General features: G+C 32.3%; 1 protein-coding gene across 1 annotated transcript; it reads left to right on the top strand.

Annotated features, from left to right (window-relative positions):
- The first annotated feature begins 3,423 nt into the window (after nucleotides 1–3,423).
- Nucleotides 3,424–11,780, top strand: LOC132719995 (glucose-induced degradation protein 8 homolog). The gene is made up of 5 exons (XM_060703970.1): nucleotides 3,424–3,856; nucleotides 5,314–5,436; nucleotides 6,597–6,793; nucleotides 8,305–8,502; nucleotides 9,363–11,780. The coding sequence occupies exons 1-5, from the start codon at nucleotides 3,847–3,849 to the stop codon at nucleotides 9,528–9,530; spliced, it is 696 nt and encodes a 231-aa protein (XP_060559953.1). The 5' UTR covers nucleotides 3,424–3,846; the 3' UTR covers nucleotides 9,531–11,780.
- The last annotated feature ends 309 nt before the right edge of the window (nucleotides 11,781–12,089 follow it).

Here is a 12,089-nt window from a genome sequence, read left to right as displayed (position 1 = left end):
ACATTGTTGTTTTTCGAATTCATTTACAACACAATAGCATATTCTTTAGTAATGACTTATGTAACAAAAAATATACTTTCTAGCATCAGGAAAATAGACTTGAAGCAAGTCAGGAAACTATCTATGACGATGACCCATTATTACAATATATATATATTATTTAACTGGTGATATACATGTATGTCACAATTACCTTTAATGCAAACTGTCATTCCAATAGCTAAAGGCCAATTAGCTTGTGTTCTTTTAGCACTGCTTGAACAGAATGTGAAATAATTATGTCAATCTTAGGGGAAGATTTCATTAATAAATCCATGTTACAGTTATAATTTTCAAGGTTCTAAGAGTTATAATTCAGTTCAAATTCATGCAATAGCTGCAGGTATTTGACAGTGACCTTAAAGTATACTCACAAAGATATTGCAAAGTTTCATGTGAGGGTAGAGACTAACCTTTAACCTTATAGAACAGGATGAACACTTTTTATTGCATATAAATGTTCATGTACAAATACAATGTAGTCTTGTTAGAAAAAAAAATACATTTGTATCACTTATCCAGTGTTCAATCTTGAACAAATTCCCAGGGGGCCCTTCGGGCCCATAAACTTTTCAAAAGGGGGTCATTTGAGAAAAAAGGGGGCCCACACTTAAAATGAACATCAAATTCAAATAAGCTATTGTATCTTTTAAGTTACTTGTTCACGTACCATATTTAGACCAAAAACGGTTGCAAAATTCCAAAACAACTCAACTAAAAAAAAATAACATTAGCGTTGATACAGGCTCAAATTTAAGAACTGATTGGTAAAGAAACGCGATGACATAATGTTCAAAGAAAAATATGAATCTTATTTTAATGTTACCAGGGATATTTGACAATAATGTTCAGTTTTTTAATCAGCGCCCGATATATAAAGGAAAATCATATTTTGAAATTAGCTTTGTTTATGAAGAATATAAACTTACAATAGTCGCTAAAAACATTTACTCTTCTCAATATATCCAAGCGAAAAACAAAAGTGTCAACAGGTGCTAAGACAATGTATATTGACATACCGGTACCTTTGATCTTTTGTCAGGGCAGCAGTTCTTACGTCACGCTTAAGATGTCTGTATTGATTAATGATATGCACAATGTTTTAGCGCCGACCAGCCAAAGACCAATCAAAGTTAATTTACTTAATTGTCAGACACTCCCTAGCCAATCGTGTTTGATTGCTCCATCTTTAAGACATTTTCAATTGGATGAAGGTGTGTTCGTATTAATTTATGCACACTTCTCTATAATTAACTCGCATTTTCACATACATATATATTTTTTTTCCTTTGGAAAGTTATTACATATTTATTTGTTTTGACCGTGAAAAAACTATAACTACACGCACGTATTGGATTATCTGTGACGATTTGTTTTGCTTATAAAAACTGTGACTCAAAAGTAAGTAATAGTTACGGTACAAACAGGTCTACATAGTATTTACGGACCGAGAGAGCGTAGCGATAAAGGTTTTAAATGGGTTACCGAGTGCGGTAAACTATCTTACCAACATGCTCTTGTTTTTCAATACAAACTTCAGTTTTGAATTCAGTATTTATTAATATTATTCACAAGAAACTTCTTTTATGTACTTAATCAGGTTTAAGAAAGCATTCTAATGTCATTTAGGGCATTTTCTATGAGTGCGCCCATCGGGCCCACAGTTGATTTTGTTTTGCGCCGGCGGCCTTTTCAGGGGGTCAATGGCGCGCTCTAGATTGAACACTGACTTATCTATTGCTTTAATAACAGCCTTAACATCATCTGTATGTGTATAAAAATCAGAAGTTTTGAAGTTCCATTTGCATTAAAAAATGTAAAAAAAATATCACAATCAAAATGCACTTGCAATAAATAATATTTCAATAATTGGCATGATAATTATTCAACATAATTTTTTTTCCTTTTGTGCAATCATTAAACATGTGTAATCGTTTCTTAACAAAAAATATGACAGTTTTTTTTTCCGGATCTATAAAAAAAAGGGTAGAAGTCAATTGAGTGTTGGCACTTTGATGATTCAACAGGGACTACACATGTGCTAACATAATACTTTTGAAGAGCTGACTTATCATTTGTCAGAGGTTATCTCTGTGTGTATATTTATTAATGATGGAAACATTATATTACATTTATTTATGGATGCTTCTTTGAAAGCTAGTGTTTTTGTGTATTTAAAAGGCAATATAATTTCAACAATCAGCGATAATTTCAGTAACTTACAATTTAATATTTTAACATTTTTAAAACAGGCATGTAAATATCCGCCATTCAGAAATTATAGGAGACAAATGACCTTAATGTTGTGTGTTATTTTTTATAGATGCAAGTAAATGCATGTCATAAATTGATAAATGGTAACCCGAGAAAGCAAAATGTCCCTGCAATATTTCACAGTGATCCACAGTGACAATATCGCCCAGCGCGAATTTCACCCGATCAGGTGATGAGCGGAAAATCATAACTGGCTGCAACAGGGATGTCCCAGTGACAATCCACTCATAACAAAATCGCAGAAATGGGTGGACTTTCGAAAAATTGTTAAAGCTGTACTGTAAATAAAAATATATTTAGTTGGTGAGGATAGTGTCTTTATGAACTTAATTAAGTCAATATCACTAGAATACATTTTCAGCTTCCTGGCATGTTTATAATGCTTGGACTATTTTACTCTACTTTCACCTTTTACTAACAATTCGATGTGCACTTAATTCCTGCATATAACAGGTAACACTCGCAAGAGGGGTTGGCAGTATCCAAAGATAGATAGATAGACAAGAATAAATTTCAGTGAATTCCCGGATCATAACTTTAATTTGGTTGATTACCTTAACAAATGCCATAAACATAATAGCGAGCTCGAAGAGCAAGATTTACGGTAATGTGAGTACCTGCTAGATAGTGATGGTTTTGAAAACTTTCGTCCGAAGTACCGAATTGACACATCGCAACTTTTTCGAATTACAAGATAACAATAAAAACTGAGGTATTCTGATTGAAAACAGAAGCCTAGACTGGTGTCCTGCACATTTATATGGGAACCATAATAGGACAGGGAACCAGAATAAATGGAAGCAGTGTATAAAATACCGAATGACAATTTTAAAACGGAAAATGTAAAATAAAACTGTACGATTATTTTATTATATACTATTAAACGGTAAAAGTAAATCGCGCTCGCTTTGAGGCTTTGCCTTTTTCATATTATTTGACCAAGTCTACATTTATATATGGGTATCTTATATATGTAAGAAATTGGCTGTAGATATCAAATTTATTTGAGTTTAGACACCCTCCACTAGTCTAGTTCTACAAATCTTCAAAACCGCTCAACGATCACCATTACCCTTTAAAAGGTTCAATATATGCCCTCGTTAACTCACCTTTCTGCCATTTTCTAGTCGTTTCGTCTCTTATGACACACTCTCCTGCAAGTCTGTGTACATGTTTATAAAAAATTAAACTTTGCACAAACTGTCAAAATCCGCCATCTTGATTCTGCCGCTGTTGTCAGGTCCGCAACAGAGCCGAATATATCACTTATTGTAAGTTGGAACCATGCAATATCCACAATTCATGCATATGACTTGATCTGCGGTGTTTTTTAAACTTTAATTGCTTCAAATTAATTAAGAAAACAATGTTAATTAGCCGGAAACAGGTGCTACGCGCATGTCAAAACTCATTTCCGTCGGTGTGATGGTACAGTTCTACTCGTCAATTTTGATACAAATGTGTTTTTCTGAGAGAGTTGTTTTTATTATTCTGACGCTGTAAGAAACCAGAAATCGGTACAGATATAACAGAATGGAGAGAGGTATAAAGAAATACGTTCATAATAAATGATAAATATGCTTAAAGATGATACTGAGTATGCCACGTTGTGTTCTTTTCTTCATGTCATTGTCTTGATAGATTTAATAATCTATTTATTATAATATTGTTGTGACAATGATGGAAAGACATTTAAAATAATAAAATACATTTATTTATTAAATATATCATAGATCAATTTGTGTGATAAAACTTTTTTGTTTCATTAATTTAGTTTAGTTTACTGAATAGGTCAGTCAACCAAAACACAAATTTATAGAACAAATATAAACTTTGTGTTATTTTATGAGGCTTACAGACACTTCACCCCCCAGACTGATTTTGGGGGGTGAAGTGTCTTAAGGGGTGAAGTGTCTTCAAAATTTGAGGGGTGAAGTGTCTGGGGGGTCGAAGTGTCTTGCTACCTTTTATGCATGGGCAGTATCTATCTTTTATCTAGAAGGATGTTTCTGACCAAGAATTTGTTCTGTGTACAGATAACTTTTCACATTCACTCTGGGCTATATGCCATCCATTCTGATGTCCCTGATGTACCTCGAATGTCAGAGGATGAGAAAAATTTATAACTTTAGTGAAGTCTTAACAAGGAATCAAAACTTTGCAATACAATTTCACAGCTATATCCACTTAGCTATTGTATCAAGCCGATTAAACATTTTCTCCCTATATCTATTGTTAAAATTAAATTTTTCTCAACCTGTCACGGTAATGGCTTGTGATGTCATGTTGTCTATAATGGTGAATGTTTTGTGTACATGTAACTAACATTTCTTTCAGTCTAAGTTTAAGGATGGCCATAATTCATTAAATATTTTAAGTCAATGCTATTAATTCTTCTATAACATGGGCTGTTCTTAAGAGCTACTTCCTTGTATGAAAGTTCTTTTAAATCATGCAGTTTTCCTGTAAAATTCAGTTTTCATCAAGTTTTTTCGTATAACTTTGCAAAAATATCATGTTATTGTCACGATTCAGAACTGTTCACTATATAGGGGAGAAGATGTGTAAGCTGCCAGATAGCTCAGTTGGTAGAGCTGCAGTACAGTATTCCGAGGATCCCGGGTTTGAGTCCTGGTCAGGCTGCACATTTTTCTCACCCTGTGACATTATTTTCCCAAAATTTAAGGGAATGACCTCTTCCCCTACTTGTGAAAAAAAATCCTGGATGGAGTACCAAGTCTTTGGGATCTTTGTTATGCACACATTGACATATATTGACATATATTCAACTAGTACAAGTCATATATAGGTATTTCCTGTTTTGAACTGGATATAATCATAATCATCATATCATTAATCTTTTGTGTGTTACATGTACAAATGTACACTTAAATTTTATTTCTATGGTAACAATTTGAATATATTTGAGAAATGAAATGTCTGATTACGTTTATATTATAATTATTATAAAATGTTAATAAATTTTTCCTATGTTTTCAGCTTTGAGTCGTGAAAGAGTGACCGACAGTCCAATATCAAAGGAAGAATGGATGAATAGATTTAATGGTCATCAAATTACTCGTGCAGATATGAACACGCTGATAATGAATTATCTTGTCACAGGTTGTTGTTTTAGAAAATAGATAAGGATACATTATACATGTATGACATGCATGATATAATCCCCAGCCAATAAAAGTGGAAGGGGATATTGAAATGGCACTGTCTGTCCATCTCCATCTTACCATCTGTTGTTCCAGTTTTTATATAACTTATATATGAATAGGAAAATAATTTTCATTAAATGCCATCACAATCCTCCCATTGGTTTTGGAATTATGGTCCTTTCTTTATTGAAAATGACATTTTAAAGAAAATTTCAATTTTTTAGGGGAGCACATTTTTCAACTTTGTTTGATTGTTATAAAGTGATGAACTTTACTTTGTATGTGTCATGTTGTAAGGAAATGGTGCTTTTCAAATACTATCAAAATCTGGTGGTAAATCATAAAAGTTATGGCTTTTTGTAATAGGTACCCTGGCAATGAGTTTGATAATTTGTTTGCTTCACTATGTTAGAATACTCTGTAATTCTTATGATATAAATAGTAACATACTGATGACCAAATGACAGTACACAATTGTCAGGTCTTTATAAGAATATCTCAGAAGGATGTGTCTTACTGTAAGAGCTACTTTGTTTGACAGTGCTTGATTTTGTGGACTTTGTGTAGAGCACAAATTCATATTTACTTATATTTATTTAAGTTTGATTGCGAAACAAGTTCTTTCAACTTACATTAATCACTTTTGAGTCTGCTCCCTGGTTCCAACCATTACTGATGTCCAACCCATGATTCCTTGGTTGAGAGGCAGGCGCTTTAACCACTCTGCCACCACTCCCCTCATATTCAGAGGAACGTAAATAAGCTTCCAGTTATTTATGTATGTGATTTGTATTGTATAGCAGGGGATATCAATTCAACAAATTTGCTTGTTATTTTTATAAAATAAAGGAAAATATGGGATAAATAAAGAAATAAATGTTAGTGGAAGGTATTTTTGTTAAAAACAAAAGCCGTGAAAAATACATACACATTCAGTTTTGCATTTATTTATTGAAAAATTTGAAAATGAAGCATTTTATATAAAATAAAATTGTGATCTTTGCCAAGTACAGTTCTTTATACATGTATAAACATTACCTATCATCAAAAATGTTGAATTTGCAATAGAAATTAGATTTCCTTTGATATATAGTCTTGTTTTGTTTCACTTTTCAGAGGGTTTTAAAGAGTCGGCGGAGAAGTTCAGGTTAGAGTCTGGTATACAGCCATCAGTAGACCTCAATCAGCTAGACGACAGGATCAAAATACGTGAGGAAATACAGAATGGTAGAATAGAAAGTGCAATATCCCTGGTTAATATGTTACAGCCCGAACTGTTAGACAATGATAGATATCTTTATTTTCATCTACAGGTTAGTACATAGACTGGTTATACAGTTTTTAACAACTTTACAGTTAAATTCCTTTGAATACCAGTCTAAGATATTGAATGTCCATTGGCATTATGTGTGAAAATGAAAATTTACATTCTTGTATCACCAAAGATTGGTCTGCATACTTGGTGATATAAATTTGTGTTTAGCTCAATTGAGAACAAGGTGTTCAGAGGTACGCTTTTGTGATAGGATGTTGTCAATAATCTGTTGTTATCAACAGTATTTTAAGCAAGATTTGCTTTTGAACCATATCAAATATTTTTACCAAACTTCACAGGAATGATTTATTGGTAGCCTATGGACCTTTCCGGTTTTCGCGGAACATTTAGCCACACCTTTTCCATTTATTGCTAGGTCAATTGCTCACAAACAGTATCACAAACATAACCACATGTTCTTTTGAGCAAACCAGGTCAACCAGTGACTATGCATTATCTCAGTGTATCAATTGGATAACAAGTTAGCCAATTTAAATAAAACTGTAAACACTGGAAAGGTCCATTGTATATGATTGTTTTCGTGTCTGATGCATAAGTAGGTCACAGGATCTTAAAGTCCTAAAGCTTAGATATTTGGCATGTAGCAACACCTTGCTGCCCTCTTTAAAAGTGTATTAATCATGACCCCAAGGGCAACATTGGCGGTGTGTTGATGTCACTTAGTTTAAAAACTTATAGAATCTTATCAGATCTTATTGTTGGAAGTTTAAATGCCAAGAGCTAAGATATTTGATATGTAGCATCATCTTATTGTCCACTACAAAATGTAATCAAATCCTGCAATTAGCTCATCTTGGTGCCTCTTGGTTTACATTGACTTTCATCAGAAAACATGATTGAAATATCTTGTATGAATCAACATGGCCTTAAGCCTAGATATCTTGCATCTAGCATTGCTTTGCAAACTTTTATTAAAGTACCCTATTTTTATAAAAAAACGGTCCTGGTTAAATGTGACCAAATGACTGACTTCTGCATTGAAGAATTATTACCTTTTCTAGCAATGGATCTCGTTTGAGCCATTTAGGGTCAAACTGTTGTCAACAGGACTATTTAAACCTATTTGAACAATATGTGCAGGTTTGTTATTAGATTCATTCTTACATGATATGTTACAGTTAACATACATTCTTGTGTTATTATATATATCAATCCAATCATCACCTACTTGCTAGATACATCAGCATATTATTCCTTCAACTATTTATGTTTAAGGGTGTTTGTGGCATGGTTCCTGACTTGAAACTCTCATGCTGATTTTTTATGCATTCCCTGTTATCACATCACAAACTAACTAACTTATTGATAGATGGTGGTTCTACACAAGTGCCAGTCAAAAATGACCAGTAATATTTTATTTCTTTAATACAAACTCTTTAACAAGTAGAGAAACCGATAGCGAATATCATGGATCCTGATCAGACTGCACGGACCCATTATGTTGGTTTTGTCATGGCGCGGCTCATATGTATCATGTTACATTTTCAGCAACAACATTTGATAGAGTTAATACGTCAAGGGAATGTAGAGGGAGCATTAGAGTATGCCCAGACACATCTAGCTGAGCGAGGCGAGGAAAATCCAGAAATTCTATCTGAACTAGAGAGAACATTGGCCCTTCTAGCTTTTGAAGAGCCTGAAAAATCACCCTTTGGAGATCTGCTTCATTTATGCCAGAGGCAAAAGGTTTGACTTTTAAACATCAAAGAACATTTTTTTTTTCATTTATTTAAAGAGTGATCATGGATGCTATATCAAAGATAAAGAATTTTGAACCATTGATTCAAATCAGTAACTTTGGTTTATATCTATAGCCAAAAATGAGAATGTGTATCATCCTTCAAGGGAGCTTACTCCTTAAAATTGTGAACTTCTTTTTCTTTTTTGATTTTTCCGAAAATTGGGTGACTGCTTCTGTCTATTTAGTGCTTGTTGTCAATTATGAATGGGCACAAACTCCATAAGTTTTTTATTCCAACATATTAGATAGTCTTCCTGTTACAGTAGTCATTAAGAGGCAGCTGCCAGGAGGCCATTATAACTGTCTCTAATGCATTTTAGGCTATCTCAAAACTTCAAGAAAACACCCTTTGTTATATGTGATAAAACCAAAAAGGACTGTTTTGTATTTAAAATAGACTTTCTCAGGAAAATTTTAATGACAACCCTGCTACAGATAATTAAAATAAAGTCTCTTTTGATATGTAAAATAAATATCTTTTGAATTCACACAGAGAAGACATGTTTTAAACTCCACATTCTACAGGTAATCGCAGTATGATTACATAGTGTCATTTGAAGAAAAAAAACTGGCAGTTTTTATAATAGTAGACCAAATTAATTTGACAAATAATAGGGAATGCAGCTTCCCAACTATAGTTTATACATTCACTTATTCAAATTAGACATATTTAGGGAGAATTTACTAGATTTCAATAAATTTCTGTAATACAAGAATTTTACCCAAAGATGAGCATAGTTTATAACCACCATAAACCTCTTAAAGTTTTGATACTTTTTTCATTCAATTAACTGATTAATTACAGGTTGCTAGTGAATTGAATGCTGCAATTTTGGAAACAGAGTCCACACCAAAGTTGGCCAATTTATTAAAACTGTTACTATGGTCACAAGAAGAATTGGACAAAAAGAAGATAAAATACCCAAAGATGACCGACATTGCTAAAGGAACTATAGAAACTCCTAAGGGATGACTATCACAGCTAGACGATACTCTGTCTCAGTATTGTGAAAGACTGCTACATCCACCACCTCCATAAATGCAAATCATCTCGTAAATGGCGACCATTTTGGAAATTGATGTCCTTCTTCATAAATGAAGGTCATGCTTATAACTTATGGTTATCTTCAAAAAGGAAGCCATTTTTCCGCTTTGATTATTAAAGTTTATGCTATTTTGATGTTTGCAATCTAAATGGTGTTGTATAAAAAAAATGACATAAGCTTATTTTTGTTGCAAAGATTTTAAGAATTAAGAATCTCTTTATTTATGTTTCACTTGTGAATACATTTGTACCAACTGTTGTATTTTTACTTGTGGCTATGCCACTCATGAAAAATATTGGGGCCTGACTCTTCTGAGAAATAAACTTTGATCTTACATGCAAAACAGACTTTAAATTTCCTTATCTGTAGCTGAAGTATTTTGTTTTCATTTGAAATGATTAGCATATATATATGTTATTGATAGGATGTATGTTAGTATTATATCATTTCTATTATATCAATAATCTTTAATTAAAAACAACAAAAAACAAAACCCAAAAAAAACAATTGAGTAGGTTTTCTGCTGTAATCAAGGTGACATCAAATTGACGCCCATTGTGTATTGGGCGTGAGTTGTGCAATGATGAGTAAAGAAAAATATGTGTTTGGGAGTAATATGTATAAAGTTTATTTTTGTAAGATAATATATAGACTAATAACCTTTATGTTTCCATCAGAAATATTGTTCTATTAGAGTATAATGTATTGAATTGATGTTTTTTTTTTAATAAAAATGTTGTTTTTTTCTTGATACTTTCATCATCTTTATTAATATATCAAAATGGTTAAAAAGTGCTGATTCACAATCAATTTGTCACCCTTCACATGTTTCTTTGTAAGAAATCAATGCAGATAGTTAACAAAAGGCACATACTTGCACCCAGGTGCTTAGATTTACCTGAAATAATGCACTCAGGGGCACCGGGGTCTCTCCTGCCACTGTTAATAAAGCTTGAAACTTTTCAACTGACCACAGCAGTGCCAGTGTGACTTGTATAGTGACCAAATAAATATAATAAATATATATTAACGTGTTATATTTGTTATGCAATTGTATTACAATACATCTTATTTTAATGCTTTGTTGATGTAAATGTATTTATTATACTATATATGTATGTTTGGAAGTGGTTTCTACTTTCTTATTATGTATATGACATGACTTATCACATTTAACTTTCATTATTCTTATGTATATATTGTGATGATTTTGTAGCTTAAAGCTACTGGTACACACAAATTGGAGTAAATATAATTCAACATTATGTGTTAACAATAGAAAGTAGATAGTACATTCATTTAAGGATTACAGACCTTACCACCGCATTGGTATTTTTTTGCCCCCGAAAGGTCCAGTGGCATATTAAAATTGCACCATCTGTCCTTCAGTCACTTACACAACTTTCATGCTTGGACAGTAACTTTGTCATGCATTGAATGATTTTAAAATAATTTGTTTCAAATAATGACAAAGATACTGTCCCAAGTATGGAAGTTATGTAAGTGGGGAAGGACAGACAGTGGAGAAACATGCTCCCAAGTTATATTTCAAAAATGTCAAAAGAAGGCGAGAGTGGCTCCCGGATCATTACATTATTACTAGAAATGAATAGTTATCAATTCAGTTTATAATCCTTTATGTTGGGACTATTCAAGTCAATATCCCAAATAGCAATAAAGTTTACATTGATTATGTTCCAATGTTTAATGATTTAAAATCTTTGATAACTTCCCATTGCCGACAGGCTTACTTAAACTTCCCAGTATGTGATTGTCAACTAGATTCTGTATTTTTTTTAATAATTTTATTGAACAAAAGGCAAATGCCTGTGAGTATATATATATACAAACATATAATACAAGGGTTTTTTACAAAATAATACCTTTGGCTGTTAAAGTTTAGTTTATAACAATTTATTTTAGTTTGATTTTGTTGGAAGCTATAAGCGTATTGAAAAAACGGTCAAATCCGTTTCTGGAACCAACCAGTACTTGGCAATGAGTGTAAAGTTTCTTGCTCACTGAAAGTTTAGTATTTTGACCTCAAAACTCATAACATTTCCAATGGATGCTACCAAGTTCAGAGTGAGACAAATCTACTTGTAGAAATTAAGTATACATGTAATTAGGATTAAGAAGTATATAAAAAAGTTCCTGCTTTTTGCATAGAATTTGTTTACATGTAATTAGGATTAAAAAGTATATTGGTATAAAAAATGTTCCTGCTTTTTGCATAGAATTTGTTTAAAAAGTTAAGACATCTAAAATTTCCACAAGTTATCTATGCATTATACAGCATAGAAGTGAACAGAATGAACATTTTTGGATTTTTACAGTACATTTAATGTCACATATTAAACAATTTATCTTATCAGACAATAGTCGCAAAGAGTTAGCATGTATTATCTAATACATTTTCATTGATAACATTATTTCATTTGATAAATGTAAAAAAAAAATAAAAAATAAAAAAAAAATTGTAAGTA

Source organism: Ruditapes philippinarum, unplaced genomic scaffold (genome assembly GCF_026571515.1).
Source record: "Ruditapes philippinarum isolate M1 unplaced genomic scaffold, ASM2657151v2 ctg10947_1_1_1_1, whole genome shotgun sequence".
NCBI lineage: Eukaryota > Metazoa > Mollusca > Bivalvia > Venerida > Veneridae > Ruditapes > Ruditapes philippinarum.
This window is presented reverse-complemented; position numbering and strand designations above follow the sequence as displayed.